At 41.3% G+C, this 27,101-nt stretch overlaps 1 protein-coding gene across 5 annotated transcripts in view; it reads left to right on the forward strand.

Moving 5' to 3' along the window:
- Positions 1–27,101, forward strand: part of plekhg5b (pleckstrin homology domain containing, family G (with RhoGef domain) member 5b) — an 86,654-nt gene that overhangs the window by 50,286 nt on the left and 9,267 nt on the right. For 4 of the 5 annotated variants that reach the window (XM_074643301.1, XM_074643304.1, XM_074643303.1 and 1 more), the window contains 8 exons: positions 1,355–1,496; positions 2,912–3,011; positions 3,210–3,270; positions 3,588–3,679; positions 3,778–3,914; positions 8,042–8,208; positions 23,722–23,904; positions 26,019–26,186. In XM_074643301.1, the coding sequence (XP_074499402.1) occupies positions 1,355–1,496; positions 2,912–3,011; positions 3,210–3,270; positions 3,588–3,679; positions 3,778–3,914; positions 8,042–8,208; positions 23,722–23,904; positions 26,019–26,186 (1,050 nt within the window). Of the gene's footprint in view, positions 1–217; positions 430–1,354; positions 1,497–2,911; positions 3,012–3,209; positions 3,271–3,587; positions 3,680–3,777; positions 3,915–8,041; positions 8,209–23,721; positions 23,905–26,018; positions 26,187–27,101 lie in introns of those variants that run through there. The other variant, XM_074643302.1, reaches the window with a different exon arrangement.

Here is a 27,101-nt window from a genome sequence, read left to right on the forward strand (position 1 = left end):
TGCAAGATTAGGGGGGCTTTGTACTTCTGAAAACCTTCTGGATGGACCTTTTTTTTTTCCCTTCCTTCCTGCCTTGGGTTTATATCTTTACTGGGACTCCTCACCCTCCCATAACCTTATCACCCCCCCTCTTTCTGTCCAGCCCTGGCGACCTGCTCCTTTAAAGTCTGCGATTATACCTGGCTAGACATTGAGAGGAGTGGATTAATAAGGCAGCTAGTCAGTGTGGCTTGGCGGGGGCACGCTGCAGTGTGAATTAGCGGGCTAACGTGGTGGCGAGTTGGATGTTTATCGGGGTCCTGGGTGCCTGCTGGCATGGATATGGAGCCGAATTGCGGGAGTGGGAGAGACTCCTGCTCCAGTGTGCAGAGTATGACGGTAGAGTACCAGGAGAGGGGACAGAGAGAGCCGTTTGTATTGAAATCTGAGGTACTTGATTGCACTTTTCCACTCTGTTATGTATAGCTAGAGCATGTGGCAGTGTGTATGCATGTGTTTAGTTACCTCAGACACGCTTTTATAAGAGTGTTTTGTCAGGGGATGGTGTCTGCCTCTTGCATATCTATAGTTGTTGTGTTTAGATGAAAGCTAGACTCCCTAGCTTGCGCTCAAACCCCCTGCTGTGCACATATTTACACACACACGCATGCACAGACACACTGCTCCTCCCGAGTACAGGGAAACAATGACAGGAAGTACATTAGCTGGACCTCCATTGTATCTCCCCATACATCCTCGCTTCCTGAGCTGGGTGTGGGTGATGGCGACACATGGGTGGAGTGAGGAGATGTGTAGACTGGTGCTCCGGAGGAGGTGAGGGAGAAGAGCTGCAGGTGGTGGTGGTGGTGGGGGGGGGGGGTCGGATCTGTCTGGGCCGAGACAGAGATCCTTAATCCTGCAGCCTTCTGCTGCCCGTCGCCTCGGCTCTGGAGCTTTTGGAGCTCTGCGGCCTGGAAGTCTCCCAGTTAACTGACCTGTGGTCGGTTTTATTGTTTCAGCCCCTCGGGATACGGTTTTGGATTATGTAAGGGGTTAGCTGGTCCCAGATCAGCACACGAGGTGAAGAAAACTAACTTAAAGTCAATTAGTTGTCATCCCACAGAGGGGGACAGATGGTGGGAGGGAGGGAGGGAGTCACCAGACCTCAGGAATGCCCGTGGCAGCCTCTGTGGTCATTTAACTGTGGCAGAAACAATAGTCAGGCAGGGAGCTGTTTATTCTAAATGTGCGCGTCTGTTTTACCGTTTTCACCAGTCTCCCAGTCTTGTAAAATGTTTTTGTATTTTAATGCAGGGAGCTTGAGCACTGACTTTCTCTTGTCCTTTTTCCCCACCTCTGTTTCTGCTTTTTTTAGGTTTGCCACCACCCAGACTGCCAAGACCTGAATAACAAAAGCCCCCTTCACCTGTGTGAGTCATGTGACTCACGCAGCCATTCGGAGAACACGGACAACATGCACTTTGACCGGCACCCCCGATTTGACTTACAGCCTCAAGGTAGACTCCCATTGTTTCTTTATTTGGTAATCCCCCCTCTTACAGTGATGTCATCCCCATTGCCTCATCACAGGATCTCACTGTGTAAATGTCACAGACAGAGTTTTTACTGTTGTCTAAATAAGGCAAAACATGTATTATATGTTTTTTCTTTTCCTCTATGCTTCTTGTGACATTCTGAGTTTGATCTTTTATGATTAGTTTAATAATCAATGTATGTTTGAACAATCTGTGACTGTTATTAAAGGGTTGGTTCATCTCAATAATGATACACCTATTTTCTCACTTACCTTTAGTCCTAACTAGCCTGATAATCACTTAGTTTCACTTTCACATTCACATTCACTCAACCTAACATTTGGTTCATGTTTGCCAATTTCTTGTATCAGTAGCGGGTCACATATCCAAACCTGTTGTCATTTTCAGCAGACATTGAGGCTAAAGTAGAGGCTTCTAGGAGCAATTAACTTCACATTTTTCGGCACAAACAAAGACATTTTACAATTTAGGAGTTGATACTCTACTTACAACAACCCGTGTAGCTGTGTTGTTCTCATCCACACTTCAGCGGACACATTTTCATTTGCTGTACAAATCATAGATGTGGATTGTGGACACTCAGTGATTTAGAAGTCTGGAACCAGGCTAGTGCTAACTCGCCATGCAGAGTATGTCCATGAGATTACTGGCTCCACCCCAACACAACGGCGGTTAATTGAATTTCAGTAATGGTGCTCACAGCATCTCAGAAAATGTGGTTTCTCTGGATAATCTACAGACCTCACTGTGAACATTTTGCATTGGAACTACATTCATTGTCCATATGAAAACTATCCAGATGAGGTGGTTTCAAATTCTGACCCTCTGGGCCCCAGGCTACAACTTGAGTCCTTTTTGAAGCCTATATTTGTATCTACATTTGGCAAATTAAAAAGTATGCCAAATTAGATATTATCAGTTTTCAGTGTAACCATGGGTGTACAGATAACTATCATTTAATTACTTTGATACTGAAGAAAACTTAAAAACGTGAAGATTCTCAGGCAAATTCTGGAGTTATAATGGGTGTCTTTTTTTCTATGATTTCTATGCCGACTTATGGATGTTTATTCGTGATGAACATCAGAGATAATAATCACAATACACCTCTGATCCAGAATAACAACAACACTGAATTCGGAAAGAGATGATAGTGTTTTACTATACTATGTGAACACCACAAACAAATCCCAATCCCCCTCATTGAGACAAACACATCAAAACCTGGACAAATTAAAGAAGAAATCACCAGAGGCAGGGGAGAAAACTAGCTTTGTTTTAATTTGGGTGAACCGACCCTTTAAAGCTTGATATTAAAAGTTTCCGTAGTTGTGATCCAACAGAAGGAATGACTGCTGTGTTTTCTTGACCTTTAGCCTCCATCCTGGCTCGGAACGTGTCCACACGCTCCTGTCCCCCGCGCACCAGCCCCCCCTCCGACCTAGAGGAAGAGGATGAGGGGAGCAGTGACCGCGGGTCGGTAACCCTTCTGTTATGTCACGCTAGTGTTCATGTATTTTCTGCTTGTCTTTTCACACTGGAGGATGAATTACAGCCATGAAATGTGTCTCCCGACAGTTTAATCACTTCTGTTCAAGTCTCACATTAAGCAGTTTCTCATATGTTGGGTGTGATAAAAGGTATGATGATGATGTGTGTGTTACTGTTTTGCAGAGAGCGCAAAACGGGGGGGATGAAGTTGGTGAAAAAGAAGACAAGGAGACGACACACTGACGTAAGTAATCATACAGACACATGCGCTGCAGGGTGCAACATAAAAGTCTACAGCTTCATCTTCTTTGGTTTTTCACAAATGGTTTACGATACAAGCAGGGTGTTGTGCAATAGGGAAGCAGCCATCATTATTCTCTGCACCGCTGCTATAACTTAATGGTATCTCCCAGGCTGCTCTCTGCCTGAGTCAGGCAGTGTAGTGAGAAGGAGCCCCCCTGTGGATCTGCTAAGAGCACACATACAGCACGAGCCCGGGGCAGGCCGGCAGAGCTGCAGCCCCACCTGTGTAAACTAACAGTGTGTCTGTTCCCCCTGCAGGACCCCAGCAAGGAGTGCTTCAGCCTTAAGTTTGATCTCAACGTGGATATAAACACAGAAATTGTACCTGCAATGAAAAAGAAAACCCTGAGGTAAGAGGGGAGGAGGTGGGAGTGGCCATGTAGAATATATTGCAAGTGTTTGATATGAACCATAATTAACAGCTTCTTATTTTCCTCTGCGTTACCAGAGAGGTTCTAGGTCCAGTGTTTGAGAGGAACGGCATCGAGCTGTCCCGGGTCGACTTGTTCCTGGATCAGTCCAACACGCCGCTGTCCCTCAACTTCGAGGCCTACCGTTTTGGAGGACACTACCTCAAAGTCAAAGGTGAAAACACACCACATGACCCATACATGAATTTCAGCACAGAATCAACTCCCACCTTGCAATAATGCCCTTTCCTCTATCTTAAAAGCCATCTTTTTAACCTAGCTTACTCACTTTAACTGCAACAACTGTATCTTATTTGAACTCATTGCTGAGCTATGCTCTGTTACTTATTGTATTGTTGATTTCATTGATGTTTTATTACTGGTGTTTTGTTGCTGATCTTGTGTGACGTAAAGTGACCTCGAGTGTCATGAAAGGTGCCGTTAAATAAAATGTAATATTATTATTATTATGAGTCATTGGGGGATATGTTCTAAGGATCTGTGGCCTTTTAGGCGTTTAATTTGCATTTGTCCTCATTTTACTTAAAGGGTAACTTCAATATTTTCAACCTGGACCCTATTTTCCTATGTTAATAGTCTAAATGACTAATGGGGACAACAATTTTTGAAATTGGTCCAGTATTGATGGATAATGCTGTAACCAGTAACCGCGAAACGAGCTGCGAGGGCAAGTGAGCAGCATTAATGTAACGTTACGTCCACTAAAAGTACTGGTTTTTGTCACTGACGGGCTCAGATTGTTATTATACTGTAGGTGTCTGACAACATTATAGAAAGGACCCTACAGAGAAATAAAACGTTTTTCTTACCTTTCGCTTTGTTTGTTATTGTGTCCAAGTCCCGCTCAAGGAGAAGTCTCGTTGTGAAATCTGTATATCTGTATACTCTGGCTCAAAAAATACGGGCAAAGTCAAAGACCTCATCTACATTGTTGAAATCATCTAAATATTCAGCCATGACATTGAAAATCTTTTAGAAAACATTAAGCTACGCTTTCTGTAGTCCAACACAACAAACTCTGCCCGGCTGGCACTCGCGTTGCCACCATGGATGTTTTCCACTATTCCACCGTTGTCTTCCGGCAACACGTCACCTCGCCAGATTTTAGAGCGAGACTTCTCCTTGAGCGAGACTCGTTCCATAATTTTGTTAGACACTTATAATAACAATCAGAGCCAGTCATGGCAAAATCAAGCACTCTTAGTGGACGTAAATGATGGTGCCATCTTGCCCTAATAGCACCATATTGCAGCCCGTGAGCAGCTGCCGTCTACAGCGTTATCCCTCAATAGCGCTTTCAGAAATTGTTTTCCTATTAGTAAGTTAGACACAAAAACATGGGAAAATCAGGTACAGGTTGAAAAATATCAAAGTTATTCTTTAAGGACTGCACGAAAGAAAAGGTGCACCACTGAAATTGGCAAAATATGGGAGGAAACTCTTACAAACGGTCATTGATGCCTGATTTATCACTTCAGATTGACGACTGTGTCTGAAACTTAACTTCTGAGAAAAGCAGGTGTAAAATTTGTGGCACCTTTTTATTGGACACACATTGAGGGAGAGAGACTAGCCAGATCAAAGCGGTGAGACGTCAGACACAGAAAACGCTTCTTTTGCTTTCCAGACGTGTGCAACATGTGGCAAAACAGTCCGGCATCAGATCATATTTAGCTGTAGATGAACTGTGACTGGGCTCATTTATATCTTTACTCTTTGTAAATTGTGGTGAGGCAAAATTTTAAATCCCTGAGGTTAATTTGCGGTAGTAAATATCCCCCATTGTCTTTGTCCTGTAACCAGTTTGGTTTTATCTTAAGGCAACATCTTCGTAATGTCGTGAATCCATCAGTGACACATAATAGAAGTAAAGTGTTGTGTTGGTGAGAGGTTTTCTTCAAGGTAAAAAGGTAGAAATGGAGATTATGTTTAATTAATTATGTTAATTAACACTTTTCTTTGGTATCTTTTCAGTGTATGCTGGGAATGTTCACCCACTGTCAAACATATATATTTTTTTTAAATGACTAACAACACTGCTGGTAGCAGATGAGTCATGTTGGCGTTTTCCAACTTATTTCTAATTCTATCATAATTATCATTCAGTTGTTGGACATTTGTGAAAGGACTGTGGGCAAACAATCATAGCATAAACTGCTAAACTAAATTACAATAGCATCGATAGAAAGTGTTGATGATTCACTTTGTTCGTAGAAAGTAGGTAGCCGTTCAGTCTTGTACTTTGGTGTATTTTAGACGTCACAAAGTTCTTATCTGTGCGCCTTTTAACAATGACTGAGCAGGACAGATGGCGGACGTCAGTTTCCTCTCACGCCCGTGTTTCTGACTAGGAGGGAAAAGGAGTGGACTGTATCCTCCTTAGAAATGATCAGGACTACAGGGAAAATGTGTCACTTTTCTGCTCTATCATTTTCCTGAAATGTGATTAAGATTCCCATGAATCTTAATAACGCTGTAGCAGCAGGATGACTCTGCCAGCTTTCTTTCCCATGATGCCTCAGTGGAAACTGGGAATGGTGCCTCTGTTCTGTGATCACTGCAGTTACACTTGCTGCAGTTTCTGGATCAAAGGCCCATTTAAGCCGCCCATAAAAGAGCTCCTATGCCATGACTAATTGCTATTCTTTTGAAATTGTCACCCTCCCAACGCGCCGCTCTTGACCGCAGTCTGGAGTTACACGCAGCCTGAAACACAGAGGTCGAGGGCAAACAGTCCACAGCTGTTTATATTCACGTGGTCAGAAGGACACAAGGTCTTTATTGTTAACACTTTCAATCAAATCTCTATTTTTTTCCTAAGCTTTAACAAATATTAACGCCGGCTATAATCAGTATTTTTATATTAACTGATCACATGACTACGTGTCACGACTATGTGAAAGGTGTTGCTCGTTGTGATAAAGCCACATCGAATTATCACCTGACTCTGCAGTTCCCCTCGGCTACATGTTTCATCTCATTACTTTGGTTTTTCAGCCTGCAGCTTTAAAGTTTTGGTTCACTCTTACCACTCTCATACCGTTGTTCTCGGGGAAAAAGCTCTGAAAATGACTGTACTCTACCTGACCAGCAGCAGACAGACAAAGTTAGCGACTAGTTAATGAACACAGAGGAGCATTTAGCAGCTAAAGATACTTGGTGGAGACCAAAAACAGAGCTAAAAGAGACTGAATGTTGGACTTAAATTTCATCAGGTGGCCAGAAACATGGCTCAGAATGACTTATGCCAAAGTTAACGCGATTACGCGTTTACGCAAAATTGTTTTAACGCCCCTAATTTCTGTAATGCATTAACGCAATCGATCTTTCGGAGGTTGTAGCGGGCTCAGTTTTAAAGCTAGAGTGAAGATACTGGCATCATATGAAACTAGAGCCATAGCTAGCTCTAACTAGAGGAACCTAAGGAATCCATTGTTACCAACCATGTCAGACTAGCCAGTCACAAAAGGAGGTTAAATAACGCTCCAAACCTGCGCTAAATTTTGGCGAGGAAAAACTGGAATGGCCATTTTCAAAGGGGTCCCTTAACATCTGACCTCAAGATATGTGAATGAAAATGGGTTTATGCTAAATGCAGTACCTGTGAGGGTTTCTGGACAATATTGGTCATTGTTTTGTGTTGTTAATTGATTTCCAATAATAAATATATCCACACATTTGCATAAAGCAGCATATTTGCCCACTCCCATGTTGATAAGAGTATTAAATACTTGACAAATCTCCCTTTAAGGTACATTTTGAACCGATAAAACAATGTGCTATTAATGTGTGATTAATCGTGATTAACTATGGACAATCATGCGATTAATTGTGATTAAATATTTTAATCGATTAACAGCCCTAGTAAATAGAAAACAGTTTGATAACAAGTTTGCCACATCAATGTAAATTTTGTGTCAACAACGTGTTTCTGCTGCCTTGAAGTGGCCAAAAAAATACTCTATTACTTACATTAATGTAAGTCCACATTTATCCTGTTTTGGTTGGTATTATCCCCTCTTTGATGTTTACGAGAGCCTGTTAAAGGATTTTACTTAGAGAAAAAAATAGCGAGCCCAGTACTTTGGGTGTGGTGCTCACTTCAATATGACTCAAAATAAAAACAGAAAACTTAACTTGAAAAGAAAGCACTTGAGCATTTTCAGGCCAATTTTGACCATAGTGATAAATCATACAGATCATGAATAAATAATGATCCGAGGGCAAGTCGTCAGTTTTACAGGATTCTTTCTCAACCTCCTTGTTCTTTTCTTCCTTCAGCACGAGTAGGGGATGAGCTGAAGGTGGAGCAGGGTGTGAAGGACCTGCGGTCGCTCAGTCTGCCCAACATGAAGCCCTCTGGAGGTCAGAGCCCCTACATCCTCACCCCAGGCAACGAGAGGGTGGAGCATGGATCTCTGGGACGCAAAGAAAGCGTGGATCTGTTGGTGAGTTGCGTCTGGCTGAACACGATAGTAGTAGTATATATTTAATGTGACGCTCCAGCTCATAACTGTCTCTCAGGCTTATCAAACCAACCCTTTAAAACCACACACAAACACACCCAGTGACTCTCACTGTTTTGCCACACCCTTTACCATTTTCCATAACTTCACCTCCTCTTCCTCCAGTCCCATGATGCTTTAGGCCGGTATCTCATGGTAATCCCACCATGACCTCATCGTATTACCTTTATCTGCTCAGCAGAACCCTGGGAATGTATTTTTGGATTTCCGCTTCAGTCTACTGCCAACTGTGTGACTTTTGTGTGTACACTCGTGTATGTGCACGCCAGCATGCTCGGTGCTGGCGACTGAACCCCCGAGTCTCATATTATGATGAGTTAACGCAGGAACACTCTGTGCCACTTCAGCACTTCCTGCAGCTACAGGAAGTGGTTGTTTTGTTAGTGATGAAGGACGCTGAGAGGCTGACTGAGGCCTGCAGGATCCCGATCGACCAGGCTGCCAAACATGGAGCATGGAAACAGAGCAGACAGTCATCAAGTTCATGTCGTGGCACATGACGGCTCTGTGATACGGGCCCGTTGTTGTTAGCTCTTAAAGGGCGGATCCATCGGCGTTCTGTTTCTTTTTTTTCCAAATGGAAACGTCCACTCAGCCTTTTCAAAAAGCAGTGATGTAGGTTACCAAAGAAAGCTAATCGAAGCTAAAAAGATTATGAATAATGTGAAGCTAGCACTAGCTAGTCAAAGTTAGCTGTGTCAAGTTTGGAAATAACTGAAAGGGTTAGTTCGGATTTTTTTGAAGTGGCATTGTATATATACTCTCTTGTTCTGCGAGGTAAAATGACGTTTGAATGTTACGCTAAATGATTGTTTTTATGAATGGAGTCTGGTCTGTTTGGAAAGGGCTGTCTGATGGCGAGGTAAAGCAGAAAAAAATTATTTTAGCCACCTAAACAATATCAGTTACGCTATATTTTGAATATTTTCAGAGTACTTTTGCTTCATAAATTACTTAAATGATTAAATGACTTAAATGAGACTATGAGCTCTATTTCCAACAGCTACAGTACAGCTGCAGGTTGATGTGCTCACTGACTTGGCTTGCTCTACAATGGTAACACAATTCAACAGTTGAATAATAATTAGAAACAACATTATTTAAAAAATCTACAATTGAAATTGCTTCCTCCGCATGACAGCATTGTCACTGAAGAGGAGCCGAACAAAGTGGTTGCTTAGCAACATCCGCTCCCAGTAGGAGCCGTGATTTGTGTTCGGCACAATGGCATTTACATGAGCAGTTGTATTGTCACCGGTTCGTATTATAATTGCCAGATGTTTAACAGTTGCTCAAACCTGAATCATCATAATGCTGTCAGCCCTGTGGGAGGACGCAGAAGCAGTATCAATACTACCAATATAAAGACTTGTTTTGAGTTTTGATACTAGCGTCAATAGGATCGATACAAAAAAATTGATCCATCGCATGTTTATTAAGCTTACACTTAATAAACATTTGTTAAATATGCATTAGTTGTGGGCGATTCCACAGGATACCAAGTAATACCAGAGCCAGGATCACCACCTATATCCATACAGATATGATATATTTTATATATATTTTATATAATATCTGTATGGATAATATTTACGTGGTGGATAGATTGTAATTACAAGCAAATAATTTGCCAAAACGTGATCCATTTTTTTTCTTTATTCTCTGTTAATTTTTGAATGACATGCATATTAAAACACAAGACCGTTTTTAATGGCAATTAACAAATGTTTATTTGGTGAATTCTCTAAAGTAAAGAGGTGATCACTGTGTTCATGCACACAACAGCAGCAGAGATGCAAATATTGCAACACTAAGAATATGTGATCTGGATGGATCTGTTCTTGTCAACGTGATACCTCAGGAACGCATGGATGGAATTTCTTTAAGCTCAAACGTCCACACAACTGATTAGATTTTGATGGTCAAAGGTCACTGTGACTGAACAAAACATGTTTCGGCCGTAACTCAAGAATTCATAGGCTAATTATGACGATTTCACTCAAATGTCTAATAGGATAAAATCATATAGTGATGACATTTTGGGACAGACATGGATGTAAAGTGCAACTTGACTGGTTGGTGGAGGCATACAAGACTTTGTATCAGTAGTATTCAATACTTTGGGGATCGATCTTCCCACCCCTAACATGCATGTGATTAAGTAATAGAAAATAGAAACGCATCATGTTTGGCAAATAATTTGCTGGTAATTAAAATATAGTCACACGTAACCTCTTAATAATACATTCACCTCATAAATTACGACATATTTTTCTTCCTAACATGATAGTATATTAGCTGCTGTTTAAAAATAAATAAATATTGGTGATTCTCGCTCTGGTTTTATTACTTGGTATCAAATGAAAACCACATTTTGCGGTATTGCCCACATTTATACACAAAAGGAACCATACCCCTTAACGTAAAGCATTAGTGCCAATCTGTTACACTGTACTGTAGTTTTCGTTATGTTGCTGCGGACTTCAGAGCCCGTATTCTCATTTTTACCATTCTACGTACGCTCAGGTTTCGGCTTTTAGCTTATGAGCTGCTGCTCTTTTGCGTGCTTGAAACAAGTCATTGGTTGTTAAACACCCTTGAGGCAAGTCTGGACCCAGGTGGGTTTGATCATGTGTGTGTGTGTGCGCACACACAGTGTAAACAGACTTGATGTCATCATTGCTTTGGGCAGGGAAACAGGTAGAGACTCGGTGAAAGCATTTTACGGCCATCTGTGGCAGTAAGTCACTAAGGTTAGTCATCCAGCAGAGACATAAACACTGGAGGTTGCTGAGGAAAGCAGAGTTTTAGTCATACAGTATTTAACCTCCTGTTGCAGAGTTGAATTGTTGTATTTTATTGTTTATTGTTTGTGCCGTTAAACTACTGACGCTGTAATTCCTACGGAAGAATGTCTCAATGTACCCGCACTGCAGGTAATGACTTGTCAGTTTTATTGGCTGAACGTGGAGAAAGAGTGATGTCAGTGATGAGTGCAGTCCTCAGGGGGGCAGTGATGTGCTGCTGCTGATGCTCTGATGAAAGCTGCTCTCTGTTGGATATCTGGCAGAATACATTGAGCTTCTGGCTGCTGGTGATGTTGTCTGGGCTGTTGCACTCTGTATTCAAAAATATTGTAAAATGGGTGTCTAATTTGTGTCAGTTTAGGGGTCCTTGATGGGAGGAAGTTTGGTAACCACTGGTATACATCATTCTGCCAAGTGAAGGTCAGAGTTTGATGCTAGAAGGCTGTTTATTTTAATGTTATATATGAGTTTAACACAAGGACATATGAGCATGATTTTGTAACATCGCAACTAGTTTAAAAGCCAATCATGGTCCAGTACAACTTACAGGTGTGTGATGTGGACAGGTCAAAGTTTTTAGGTCAAAGTCCTTGACCTAAAAAAAATTCTTAGTCACTAATTGTCGGCCAATTGATTAGTTGATTTAAACGACAGATCTGTAAAACTAGGTTTCTCCACAAAGAATCACACAAAAGCACCACGTTAAATCTTGTGTTTACCAGAGATGTGCTCATAAGTTTCTTAGAAATAAGTCATTCAGCATGAAAAAAAAGCATAAAAAGAGGGAGTAGATGCAATCTTAGGTATTTGAAATACGTCAGACAAAAAATTATTATTCAAAGCAGAGGCTATGGCAACAGATAACTATGTAGCTGTAATGCGCTGCTGTTGACAACGTGGGAGGCAATAAATAGTTTGCGGTCTTGACCTTTAATGAGTAATTAATATTGTGTGTTTTATAATTTTATGATGTCAATTTGTCAATATTTTCTGATATTTATAGACCAGATAATTGATTGGTTAAAAAATATTCAGAAAATTAAAATAATTGTGAGTTGCATCCCTACATTCCTCATTCCTCTGTCTTTGTGAAACTATTTGGTATGAATGACTCATAAATTATCTCACTCTTGGACCCTCCTGCCGTAGAGCCCGAGCTCACTGAAGTCTATTGGATACTTTGTCTTTACGAGACTCTGCAGCAGAAAGCCTGTGATCCGTGTTGGGTGCCAGCCCATATTTTATGAAAGCTATTTGGAGGACAAAAGCTCTACTTGGACATGTGGGCACTGAGCACGGTCTTTGAGTTTCTATGGCAGCAGCTTTGGCACTCGCCACAAAACGCATGCGTGCCTGCTTTTTATGGAATTAAGGCCTTTGCTCAAAGAAGTTTTAGATATTTGCCTAGTGACCGGATTCACGGCCTGGCATGGCAGCGGCTTGTGCCAGGCTTCAGAGGAAACGCAGCCAAGTCCTGTCCTTTTCTGTATCGAGTTACTCTTTGGTTTAAATGGGGGTATTTCAAGTTTATTATTGCGTGCATGTTACATTTTATAGGCTCTGGCAGCATTGTGATAGGCTGCAGAGAGCTTTGATGATCCAGATTGATTATTTTACAGCGGGGAGCCTCGGCCCTGCTCTCTGATTGGTCCGAAGTCGCATTCCAACCTCGCTGATAGTTCCCACAAAGCGCCGCTGCCCCTCACAATATCAGCAGTGTATCAACTGATCTGAAACAAGTTCAACTTTTAACCTGCGTGGCTCAGTGTGCGATTAGAACAACACATTTATATCATCAAAGGGAAATTCAACATCCTGTGTTTTACATTGTTGAGTGGATGAGATCCACATCCATCCAGTGGTCATTTTTTTTTGCTGCAGCGTTAATTTAAACTAAAACTGAAATCTGAAAGTTGGGATCCCTCTTCTGTGCACACTGTAGTGGCTTTACTCATTTTACCTCTTTGGTAAGTCATTTATCCCCAGGGTCAGGGCTCAGGATGTTTTTGGTCCATAAGCAGAGCAATATGACGTCAGGTTTGAGCAAAAACAAAACCTTATACACAGGGGACTTACAAAATATCTGCATTGCTGTTACAATATCACACACACACACACACACACACACACACACACACACACACACAGGGTCCAGGCACTCGCTTGTCTTTCCTTTTCCTGAGAACCGAAACTGCAAAACTGAAAGTTTTACAGTCGTCATAAAGATAACTCGACCGTCCGGGACCTTGTGATGTTCAGTAAGCATGTACAGTACATTGATCCTCGCTCCCCGTCAGCTTTTATATAACTACACGACCATCAGTTGCCATAACACGCTGAATACAACACCAACGTGGCAGGTCAACGCTACCGCTCTGTCTCTGAATCAAATGAAATACCCATGCAGCAGGGTAAAGTGTTTTAACGTACAGTAAGATTATCTGATCCACAGATTGATCATATTACAGTTTGCAGTCAGATGGTGTTGGCTTTACCAGGGATTTAATGTCAGGTAATGGATCCTCCATATGTGTGTGTCAGTGCTCAGGCATCCCATAATGCACTCCTCCATCACATCAGGGAAAACCTCAATTCTAGACCTCAATACTTGTGTGGTAACAACTGAAATGTGTCTTTAACACAGAGTTTCTAAAACTTTTATGTACCTAAAGCTGCCATTGAATTTCTGGTCAGATTGGTAATCTAGTTAACTTATTCTTTGATCAGATAGTTCCTATCTTTAGATCAACATTTTATTGATAGAATTCAATAGTAGTAGTAATAATAATAATAGATAGTTCCTATCTACCTTTCTTTAGATCAACATTTTATTGATAGAATTATTGCATTGTATTTGAAGAAATTTGTAAATAGAAATTAGAAATTATTTTTCCTAAATAAAAAAAGCAGAATGTTTGTATTTCACAAAAAAAGTTATTAAAAAAAGTATTATTTCGGTCTGAAACTCAGGTGTCCTCACTAATGCTGAAAATCATGTACTAACCATAGATTGTATAAAATATGGACGTAATCGCCGTTACGTCACCCATAAGGTTTCTGAAGAGCCGTTGTGAAGCTCAAAGTGGATGGCTTCGGCCGTCGCCACCTTTGCAGTGACGACACAGCCTAACTCCCTGTACAGTTGTCATAAACAGGGAAATTAGCTATAGAGACCAAAACCGTTTTTGTACCAAACTGTAAACATGTTTATTTCTGCTGTAAAGTCAGGCACTTTAACATGGGGGTCTATGAAGATTGACTCGCTTTTGGATCCAGCCTCAATTGGCCGTTTGAAGAACTGCAGTTTTTGGCACTTTCGGCCACATTTCTCAGCATCGGAGGTTTCCGCTTGGAACTAACTACTATCTTTATTGCTTCATTAGAGCTGAAATGATGAATCGATTAGTCAATGAACAGAAAAATGTATCTGCAACTATTTGTGATATCAATTAATCGTCCTTTTAAAAAAAAAAAAAAAATTTGCCGCTCTCCATTTCCAACTTCTGAAATGTGAGGATTTGCTGCTTTTCTTTGTCTTATGTGAAAGTAGACTGAATATTTGTTGTTGTTGTTCGAACAAAGCAAGATATTTAACGACTTCACCTTTAGTTTTGATAAATAGTGATTTTGAAAGTTTTGGATTTTTTTTTCTTTTTCTTCCACTTTCCACAGAAGTTGCAGTCATATTGTAGTTCATACTTCTGAAAAGAGGCACCGACTCCTGGTTTCACCTCGGGGGTGGAAGAGTTTGTTATGCAACAGTAGGAAAGGTAGATAGTGTTGTTTCATTATACACGAGGACTGCAAAAATACTTTCGCTGACAAAAGCTCCAAAAAGCCTCCAGGGCTGAAGACTCAGTGATGACGAAGCGAGCCCACATTTCAGCTGGTGACACAGAGAAAGGAGCGGCAAGTGTCACAAGTTCTTACTGTTAGTGTACTGAACCTAAAACACATGCATTTTCTTCACCACTGAAGCGTTAAAGTCTGCTTTGAATGATACTGTATTCATGTATACAATGCACTCCGTGGGCTTTGTTTAGGAAGGCAGAAGCAATTGTCATTATTTATTTCCTTTTTTTCCAAACTGGCTCTTGTAGAATGTTTTCCCACATCTGCATTACACAACTGTGGATGGTAATGTGTAGTAGTCTGCTGGGTTATCGCATCCAGCAGCCTGCTCCTGCTCCTCTCTCACTATCGGGCCTCTCTGATAGCTCACAATGGGGACAATTGTCGATTAACACAGAGCCACTTTGAATGACAATGGTTGAATCAGCGGCAGTCACACGGGGCTTCATTGAGCTGAACCATGAGGTGTTCCATACAACAGTCAGTATAGTTTGTTAATAGAGTGAGAAGTGTCTGTGATTGAGTTGATAAGGTCTTTGGCATAGATTTTAGACTTAGCTTTCAAGTGTGCATGCAGTTTAATTTGATCCCTGACATCAATGCTATTTTTTTTAGTCTTTTATGATAGTAAAGATTTTAGTAAACAAATTATTAAACTACAAATTAGGGCTGTCAATCTATTAAAATATGTAATTGCAACTAATCGTATGATTGTCCTTAGTTAATCGCGATTAATCACAAATTAATTGCACATTTTGTATCTGTTCAAGTAGTATTTAAGTACTCTTAATCGACATGGGAGCGGGAAACTATACTTGCTTTATGCAAATGTAGTGAAAATGAAGCTACTATGACATGCTTGGTACCAATGGATTCATTAGGTTTTCTAGTTTCATATGATGCCAGCATCTTCACTCTACAACTGAGTCCGCTACAACCTCCGAAAGATCAATTGCGTTAATGCGTTAATGAAATTAGTGGCATCAAAATGAACTTACGTTAACACGTTATTATCGCGTTAACTTATACAGCCCTAATACGTTTACATGTGAGTGATATCATAATACAATATAGCCTACATGATGCATGTGGTTGTTTATACTGTACAAACTAGATCAGGCCTGCAGCTAACGATTATTTTCGAAGTCAGTTAATCTGTTGATTATTTTCTTGATAAACACATAAACATGACGATGTTATCCCAGACCCATATTTCCTATTTTTCCAATTTTAAGAAAGACAGAATATCAAGTAGCAAAGATTTAAATGAAGGTGGCAGGTTGGACTTCCATAGAAGTAAAGTTTTTCTTAAAAAAATACTCCGAAATAGACCGATTAATCGATTTATCAAAATAATTGTTGATTAATTTAATAGTTGACTACTAACCAATCAATTCATTGTTTCAGCCCTAAACTAGATTAATTTCAGTATATCAAACTGCAACAGTTAGTAGATTAATCAATTAGTAAATCATCAGAAAATTAAGCTACAACCTTTTTCAATTTATCGTCATTTTTTAAGGAAAAAAATGCAAAATATTCTCTGACCTCAGCTTCTCCAATTGTGAGAATTTGCTGCATTTCTCAGTTTTATATAATTGCAAACTGAATATCTTTTAAGTTTTGGATTGTTGGTCGGACAAAACATGACGGTTTAAGGCATTTACTTCAGTCTCTGGGAAACTGATTGATTTTTTTTCACTATTTTCTTCTATTTAATCAATGTATTAAAACAAACTAATCAACCGATTAACTGATAATGCAAAAAATAATTGCGGCCATAAAGTATATTGTGTTTCCATACATGTGTTAATCACTCACGTGGAACATAATGTTGTTTTTATTTTCATGTTGACTAATTGAATTGCTGAATCCAGCTTGTCCAGTCTGTCTGAAGAATTCAGATGACTCATGTGTTTTTTAGTACACACTCTAATTAAACTAATTATATGAGAAACCTAGAACATTATTATGTATTCCTCATATGGAGTGGGAGGAGCTACATGCTGCTGAGAAACTGAAGAGGTGTGTGTGGGCTGGAAAAGGTGTATGTGCGTGTATGTGTGGAAGACAAAGAACTTCCCCTGATGCCTAAAGGTGGAGATTACTGCAGGCTGAACACACACCTCTTTATGTTTGTTGTTTGTGTGGACGTTGGCCTGCCGTACACAGTATCTGCAGGATCCGAGTAGCTGCGATGTGATTTACTGGAAATGGATTCTTCCTGACTTTTTGGAATTATCTCTCTGCTTTTTCTTTTGTTTACTCAGACCTTTTTTTATATGAGGTATTGGGGGATTTTTTGGTTTTGTTTCATGGACAAATGGTTCGTTTTGGTCGTTTGACATCCTGGCGCAGCTGGGACCTGCTGCATGTGGAGATTCCTGAGTCAGCTCCTACTGACATGAAACCAACTGACTGTGAGGTGAGACGTTTGCTGACACGTCTGTGTTCAGTGCTAAGGCTGATGATGTGGTTTAATGAAGTAGCATGTCTTGCTGCTTCTTGATTGAAAAGAAAATTAATCTGCAACTATTTTGATTCATCATTTTTCTTATTTGATTTTTTACAATAGTTTTTAAAAGCAAACAAATGCCAAACATGTGTTGCTTCTAGCTTCACAAATCTGAGGTTTTCCTTGTCATACATGATGGTAAAGTGAATATATTTGTGTTTTGGACTGTTGGTCAGATAGAAAAAAGACATTTGAAGATGTCACATCAGGCTGTGGGAAATGATTTTCACTGTTGTCTGACATTTTACTTACTAAACGATTAAGCAATTAATCCATGATGAAAGTAACAGTTGGTTGTAGCCCTAATATGTTTTAGTTTGATTCATCATATCATAAATGTATGTGTGGTTTTCAGTTTTACAGATAAGTTCAATGCAAACAACATTTTTTGTTTTACAAACAAAAGAGCACAAAAGGACAAAAAATGATTTGGTAAAGGATTAAAAACAAACAAAAAAACACAATGAAAAAAATAGATAAAATAAAAAATAGGTTTATGGTTTAGTTGTTGCTTACAAATTCAACACGACATTTCATTGATGCAGTGTATCTAAAATACTGACAATGTCTGTAATTCTGCAAATTTCATATGAGGAGATTTAAAGCTTATATTCAGCGTAGAAGGGAAGCCACATTTTCTCAAATTTGTCAGCAGAGCCACGAAGCATTAACCCGAGTTTCTTTAGTTTTAAGTGCTGTATGACCTCTCTCAATCATAAAATGCAACTGGGAGGTTGTGGGTATCTCTAGTCTAGGAGAACCAGCCTGCGTGCTAACAACAATACAAATGTTACGACGACTGGGACACCGGATATTGCAATTAAAGAATCCGGTTCCATCACCTGCCCAAAAACTTCTAAAGCTTGACTCATCTTTGACTTAATTTAATGTTATATATACACAGACAAATTCGACCATTATCCTTTGTTTTGTTTCCATTGATCCCATCTGCCCTGGTGGAACATCCCAGTTAAAGTGGGTCTGTTTGTGTATTGGGTGAAGTGTGATGATGGCTGGGATTTTATGATGTTAGCTGCTGGAACGATGGGGATCTAGTTAAAGGAGCATTGTTTTGACAACTCTCATCTCTCACCTCAGGCTCAAAGCTTGTGTTTTGTGTCACCGTTGTTGCGGTCATCGGGTCTTCGTTATTGGAACTGAAACGGCCTTGAAACGTGCAGCATGTGTTCACCACCGGGGGGGTTTATTTTAGTTTCTGTTTCCTGGTTGTGAACGTGTGTGTGAGCGCGCCTTGTGTTGGTGTGTCCAGGCCTTCAGGAAGGTCAGTGTCACGCTGTTTTCCCATCGTTAATCAACCCACCTGATCAAGGGAAGTTGTTATCAGTTGACTAACATACAGGCAGTAGCAGGGGGCAGAGAGAGAAGAGGAGGAGGGAGGGTGGTGGGGGGGGGGGGGTCTCTTTGCTCTGTCTTTGTCACCACTTTAATACAATCCCTTCCCATTTAAAGATTTTCTCCTTTCCAGGCCAAGGTTAATACCACAAAACCGCGGTGATAAGATAAGGCTGTGAGGGGGACACAGGGCTTGATATCGTTAAGGTCCTAACGCAAACCCACTGCACAAGAGTCGCAGTCCCGAGAGCGAGTAGCTTTGTAACAAAGAGAGCTCCGGATCTGGCCTGCCCTCTGTCCTGACTGACACGTTTACACAGGAGGCACAAGGGAAACCTTGTAAACATAATTAGTTGGACAGACACCACTAAGAGCGCCCTAGTGTTTACTATGAGGGTGTATTTGCTCGTGCTGACGTAAATTGGGCCAGTGTTATTACCTGCAGACATATAATCGACTCTGATAAAAAGGTTTTCTAGGGCTTCAACAATTATTTTCATTATCTGTTAATTAGTTTTTTTCCCAATTGTTTAGTCTGTGATAGGTCAAGTATATTGTGAACAATTCCCATCACAAGTTCTGAGAGCACAAGGAGACGTCTACTTAATTGCTTGTTTTGTCTGACCAACAGTCCAAAACCCAAATCTAGACAGTCTATGTGCAGGACTAAGACCGATGATGTAGTTTAATAAATTAAAATTGAAATAATTTGTTTTTTTATAATCTGCACTTTTTAAAAGCAAAAATGCCAAACATTTATTGGTTCTAGCTTCTCAAATATGAAGCTTTTCTTTGCCATACATGATAGTAAACTGAATATGTTTGGGTTGAGATGCCTTCAAACTAAGAGGGTCGCAGGTTCTAACCCGTCTTGGGGACCTTCTGTGTTGGAGTTTGCATGTTCTCCCAGTGTTAGCGTGGGTTTTCCACAGTCCAAAGACATGCAGGTTAGGTTAACTGTTGACTCTAAATTGCCCGTAGGTGTGAATGTGAGTGTGAATGGTTGTCTGTCTCAATGTGTCAGCCCAGTGATAGTCTGGCGACCTGTCCAGGGTGTACCCCGCCTTCACCCAATGTCAGCTGGGATCGGCTCCAGCCCCCCCATGCGGGCCTGAATAGGATAAGCGGTCACAGATAATGGATGGATTGATGTCTTCAAATTGCTTTTGTCTAACCAACGGTCCAAAACCCAATTATATTAAACGGGTAAAAACAGCAAATCTAGACATTTGAAATGTGAAAAAGATAGAGATTAAACAATCAAAACGACTGATGAATTATCAAAATAGTAAGTTTGGCCTAAGTAGTTTCACCTCAACAAAGTTGCCAGACTTTTCCCCTGCTCCTAAAGGAGGCACTGTGCTTATCTACTGGGGGATAAGCAGCTTATTAAAAGTGCTGAAACATGCAAGTAAACAAAGGGAATTTCCCGTTTGGTCATTATCGGGGCATTTCTTGTTCCTTGTTTTGGCCAGCTAGCGTTGCATTGTTCAACGGTCTCCAGGAAAAACAGTGATTTGAGATAGCACAAAGAATAGTGGACCAACTTCAAATAAAGAATGTAGCGTCCCGTCTGTTTACAGCCGCCCTGTGAGTTTCAGGGTTTTTATGCAGGTCATTCCTTAGAAGGAAAGCTAATTTTGTGGTTAGTTGTTGAGACTGACCTAAAGAGCACCAGGATGTGTCTGGACTAGGGAGCTCCCTACAAGCTGTCACCCTCCGTGACTCCGCCCTCCAAATATTCAGATCAGCCTGCCCCCCTTTTTTTTTGCTCGCCCCGGCCCTGCCTCCTCTTTCCTGCCCGACACAATGAGGCAGGATCCTCCTGGTTGCTATGACTTCAGGCCAGTGTCTGTATGAAATGCAACCGCTGACTGTTTGGACAGCAGGACAGGACAGAGACACGTCTCGGTTCAAAGAGAAGCTGCTGTTGGGCACGACAGGACGCGGCAGGCAGACACCGCAAAACCCGGATCCTATCAGCTGGAACGGGGGAACGCTTCAAGAGCGAACGAAGTTCAACACAAGTCTCTCGATTGGGGGGAATAGCAACGCGCCGGTGTTAACAGCTGTCACTTTTTGGGACTGATTCGGCGTCACAAGTCCGGACGGCGTGGATGTGTGTGTTTTCACAGTGGATGTGGAGAGAGAGAGAGACAGAGAGGAGGCTAGAAGTTGAGAGAGCGCAGCAGCTGGTTCCAGAATGGGCTGCGATCCATGAATCCAATTGAGGGATTAGGATGGTTTTTGTTACTTTTGACATGCCTCTGGCTTCAATGGTGAGCACTGTTAATGTGGTGGGAAACTGTTGGGTCGCTTCTATCCCTGTGTCCTTTCTAATTGCAACTTCCTGGCCTTGTCTTTGTGTTTTTAGAAACTAATTTCTTGTCAGAGGGATATTCAAGATGTTTGCTTTAAGTTGTATTCATGTGATATGCTCAAAACATGCTGTATTAGAAAAGCTCCAATATCTGTTTTAAATCTCAGGAGGTGAAAGCCAGCTCTGTGCTGAGTGCTGTCACGGACCTCGAACACAGACTAAACTAAGCAGGGTTCAGTTTGCCCGGTGGTGTGCTGTCGGTAGCTCAGGGTCCAGGCTTTCCCTGTTTGTCCATGGAGACCGAACACTTCCTGACACCTGTGTCCTTGGCCAGTTGGCCCACATTTTCACCCTAAAAGAAAAAAACTCTCTAACTGAGCCCAGGCTTGTTTCCCTTTCACTGCAGCGACTTTCAACTCGTCCCATTTCCCCCCCTTTCACTCTAGTTTTTTGTTTTAAAGCCAACAAGTCTATTTGCAGTTAAGTCACTCTCCTCTTTGGTCATCATCAGTTAGAAAAAAAGATAAAAGGGACTAAAAGCTGCTTGAAAACCTGCAAAGACCCCCCCACTCTGATTTACTATCTTGTTATGCAAACTCTGCATAGGCCACTTGTGTGCTTTTACTCTAGTTGAGTGGTTTCACAAAGGTCTGGGCTTGTTCTTCCTAAAATGGGAACCGTTGCAAAGCAGAGTAGAGCTATTCCTAATATTTACATTTCAGTTTGTTACATATACATGCCACAAAACTTATATACTTTGATAAGTCTTTATCTGAAGTGGAATGGAAGTTGTTTATTTCTAGTAGCTGGGATGAATATCCTCAGGAGTTTATCCAGTCTGCTTACTGGCTTCTCCTCCTGTTTTTGTCCCTCTCGATTTTACAGTTTGAGTTTGATTTTCTTCCTTAAACGCTCCGAAAACAGACTTCTTTCTATCTGCCACATTAATTCAGATGATAAAAGAGAGGGACTGATAGAGATGTTCATATGCTCATCTTTCAGTTATTACCACATGCTTACAGCAATAATTTAGCAATAAGCTTGACCATCAGCAGCCAGTGCTTTGCAGACTTTACTTTGCTCCAGGTTTCACCTCTCAGGCTTCATACAGAAGAGTCTACTGAGCTGCCCTCTGATTGGTTGACGTTGTACATACAGTTTGATTAGCCGCTATTAGCGTAACACACCCGAATCTCGACCGAACTGTCTGTTGTCGAGTTGCATTTTAACAAGGAAGAATGCTGTGTTGATTTTTGTTTCAAACTGTCCATCATGAGTCCGACAATGTTATTGGAGTGCAATGCTAAATCGGCAGAGTACTCGTTTCATGATGTGTTATTTATAGGGCTGTCAATCAATTAGAATATTTAATCGCAATTAATCACATGATTGTCCATGATTAATCGCAATTAATCACACATTTTTTATCTGTTCAAAATGTACCTTAAAGGGAGATTTGTCAAGTATTTAATACTCTTATCAACATGGGAGTGGGCAAATATGCTTGCTTTATGCAAATGTGTGTATATATTTAGTTTTGGAAATCAATTAACTACACAAAACAATGACAAATATTGTCCAGAAACCCTCACAGGTACTGCATTCAGCATACAAAAATATGCTCAAATCATAACATGGGAATTTCTAGTTTCATATGATACCAGTATCTTCACTCTAGCTTCAAAACTGAGCCCGCTACAATCTCCCAAATATCGTTTGCGTAAATGCGTTAAAGAAACTAGTGGCGTTAAAACAAATTTGCGTTATTTTTGCGTTCATTTTGACAGCCCTAGCCCTAGTTCACTTTTTAAACCAAACCTAAACCCTTGTGTCTGTGATCCCTAACAGCGTAGCTGCTTTGGGCATAAGTGTTTTGATTGCATTGTGTGTGTGTGTGTGTGTGTGTGTGTGTGTGTGTGTTTGTTTGTGTATGTGGGGGGTGATCAGTAAAAGAATTTGGTTGGAATGGCCGGTCAGTTTCAGCAGCAGTGTCCTGGAATGTAAGGTCCTTGTCACTGTGTTTGAAGGGGGGTCAGTGGCCTGACTCTCGCCAGCTCCCCACCAGCAGATTCCTCACTCTAACGGCAAAAACAACTGCTTCCTCAGATACTGAGGTGGCCCCTGTTTGTTTGCTTTGCTGGTGCTCGTAAAGTGGACAGAGATTGCATGAGTGAGGGTGCGCGGCAGGGTCCGCTGACAGGGTAACAATGGAGGGGGAACAATGGCCAGACTTGGGCCCGTCTGTTCTTATGGAACAACCTCCCGCCCGCTCCTTGTGATGTAATGAGCATTTCGCCACGAGGAAGTGGCAGTCCTTCCCTCTCCTGTTTGTGTCTGATCATCAGGATAGCTTTAACGGTGCTGCTGATGTCATCCCTCGCACAGAATTCCCCTCTGATTTCCTGTTTGTCCTGTCCCTGTATATCTCTCTCTTTCCTTCATTGTCTCTTTCCATCCGTCTGACTGGAAACTTTTGTCCTTCCCCTGGAGGTGACAGAGTCACTCATGCCAGTCTGTCTTCTTTCATTTTCTAATTGTTCTCTCTACACTATGTAATTGTTCCTCTGTCTGTCCTTTTGGCATTGCAGGGTCAGGCTCGACGGAGGAAGAACATGACAGAGTTCCTGGGAGAGACTAATATTCCTGCTCCGGATGCTCTGGGACTGGGTGGCTCTCTGCCCGGTGCAGGTCCTGACAGCTGGAAGAACCGAGCCGCCAGCCGCTTCAGCGGCTTCTTCAGCTCCAACGCTGGAGCGGGGCCCTTCGGCAAGGTAACACTGATCAGACAAAGGCAATCACATGAAATATAAGAGAGCTGTTTTAAGCAAAGCGGTGCACTTTCTCTGTAAAACAGAAACTGTAAAAGCTGTAGGGGGCAAGTTTGTTTCCCAGACATGTCTCAGATCAAAAACACATTTGAAAGCAAACAAAACAGGAGCAAGCAGCAGTGGGACGGGGTCGGAAGGCCACGTCCCCTGAGTTCTGGTGAGGTAATTTCCCTTCAAAGTCTCGTGTTGTTGGCTCACATACTTTCCTCTGGAAATGAGTAGGTGCCAAGGTCCCAATCTATCCGGCGTTTTCTTGATTTTAAAAACTCAGCTTACTCATAAAAAAAAAAAAGCTTAAAGAAATAGTTTGACGTTTTGGGAATTTGCTTTTTTGCTGAGATTTAGATGGCAGGGTTGATACTTCGCTCGTCTGGACAGCTGTTGGCTAACTTAGCTTACCATAAAGACTGTAAACAGGAGGAACCAGCTTGCCTGGTTCTGTCCAAATGTGACAAAATCTGCCTTCCAGCAGCTCTGAAGCTCACTAATTAACACAAAGGCCAAAATGCCAAACCTTTCCTTTAAAGCTACAGTAGGCAATTTATTTTAAAGCATTTTTGTTACATTTGTTGAAATTCTCTTAACATCCTTGACAGCTGTGAGTACTAACAATGGCCAGGTTCATTGTTGACGATCATTATGATAATTGTAGGTGTATTCTTACATGTGAATGAGTCATGAGTAGTTGGATCCAGCTGGATCGCATTTTTTGGATGCGTTTTTTAATTTCATCATCCGATAAAAAGCATCACGCACTGAAGCCTTGCAGTTCGATGCGTTTTATTATTGTATTTGTTGCGAAAATTCTAAACAGAGCTGAATTAATAACGTGGGTGCAATGGATAGCGCTAGTCCAAAACAGGGCTAATGTATGAATGACATTAGCAAGAAGCTATTGTTTAGCTGCCTAGAGCATAATCACCACCGTTTAATCTTTCGTACATCCTTTGTTTTGCAACCATCCCAGATTCCAAGCAGTTCTGCAATCACCTGCCTGCTTTGGATGATGTGTTTGCACAGACGGTGGCTCTGAGTGGTCAAACAACCCTCTTTTGCCTTTTGACTGATGTGAAAAAAAACACAGAAAATCAAACCTGTTCCACAAACTTTAATGACGGACGAAAGATTCGGAGTTGGAGTGTAACGTGATTGACGCAATGTGAGGTCGGATTTATTTTTAAAAGTGCGACAATTTCGGCAGAAAAATACGGATTCATGTGTTTTGGGGGAGTTGCTTTGGAAAGGGGAGCTGGGAACTGTTTTCCCCAAAGTTGCCTACCACAGCTTTAACCCTCGTACCAGAGGTTTCCAACAATAATAATAATCAACTTTAATTCTAATAAAGCGCACACGCCCACACACACACACACGCTCCCATTGTCTCTCCCCTCCTGAGGTCACATCCTCCACAGTAGCAGATGTCAGATAGAGACAGTATCTGTCAGTCACCTGTCACAGCCTGTCTCATCTCTATTCACCCCGAGCGTCCCCCTTAACCCCCTCGGGGCCAGAGATCCTTCACCGGGACCAGGACCTGGACCTCTTGCACCCTCCATATTGTAGGGATGAACCACTGTCAGTCCCTTCTTTCACAAAACTCTGAAAAGGAGTGCTAATCACTGATCACTTTACTCCGAAACCTGTTGTACAACCTCTCACTATTAATGGATGTAGAGCAGTATGTTTTCTAAAGGTTTCTTTACCCATAATCCACTGGTCCATCTCCCCCCCTCAGTGCTGTAGCTTTTGCCCCCACTCCCGTCTTCTCTATTGTTGAAATGGTCTCAATGCACAGAGCTCATTTTCATAACTACATAAGGCCCGCCAGACTGAACAAAGGCCTGAATAGCAGCTACTGTTGGATTTAAGAATTAAGGCGCCAGTAAGGACAGGATTTATATGCTAATGCTTGGACTCATCTTTACTTACAGTTTGAGTGTAACAATAAAAGGACAGAAAATTGACAGTTGCTATCGCATCTCTTGTCGCCGTCGTGCCGTTAACCTTGTTCAAACCAATTAGGCTTGTTTTTTTAAATCGTTCCCGTCTCATCGCAGGAGTCGGACCGTCTGGAGCAGCTCCAGAGCAAACTCCATTCCTACATGTTGTTCGGGCTTCCCAAGGTGCCGCGGCAGCTCTCCTTCCACCAGGACTCCTGGGAGGAGGAGGAGGAGACCAACCTGGTCCTGGAAGACAGTTGGCAGATGCTACTGGACAACTCAGAGGTACAGCACACACAGGCCGGGGGGGGCTGTGGGGGAGAGTGTTTACACAGACTGGAAACTTAAACCAAATGAAAACTTGTGGGGAAAAACAAATAATTTGGCAAAAAATTAGAAGCATTATTCAAATTTATGTTCTCTGGTGTATGACACTGAGGAATTGTGCCTTCTTTCAATACTGGACACATGAATTGTGAATTAGGGAAAAAAGCAAGGAGCTCCAAGTTCATCACGACAGAACATTTTCAACTAATACAACTAAGAGACAGTAAGAAACTTAATTAATATTATTAGTATTTTATTTGGACCTTGACCTCAATCGATCAATCTATCGTTTTATCGATCTATCGATATACTATAATAGCATTTCTACAACTTGATTCACCATTAATAACTAAAAGAGGCAAGGCATAAAGAATGGTATAAGAAGATGGTATACCCAGGGTTCATGTTATGTTTTTGCCAGTATCACGTGTAGTTGTCCGGCAGATTAAATGATCAATGGCCAAAATGTCCGTTGAGAAATATGCCAAATAAATAAATGAATGAATTAATAGCATATTAAATAGCTTAATATTGTAAAATATGTTGCCAAGACAACTTGAATATCAACTTATATTATACAAAAGTTGAAATGCCTCCGCTCAGCTGTGCTTCTAATCCAATAGGCTACACTTTTTGTCAAATTCTCGTCACGCTCCGCAGATCAAGCCACTATAATGATAACATGTATAAAAAGGGATTTGGACCGACCAGCCAATTTTTTTATTTTTTAGACCGCTTCTCCATTTAACTTATTTTTAAGTTATGTTAAACGTAGGCTACAGATAAACCCTGGGTATACCCTAACCTTAACATTCAACCTTTAAATGTTAATTAATTAATAATTTTCATTATTTATACATTTGATCCTTTTTG

This window comes from Sebastes fasciatus, chromosome 8, assembly GCF_043250625.1.
Source record: "Sebastes fasciatus isolate fSebFas1 chromosome 8, fSebFas1.pri, whole genome shotgun sequence".
Lineage (NCBI taxonomy): Eukaryota > Metazoa > Chordata > Actinopteri > Perciformes > Sebastidae > Sebastes > Sebastes fasciatus.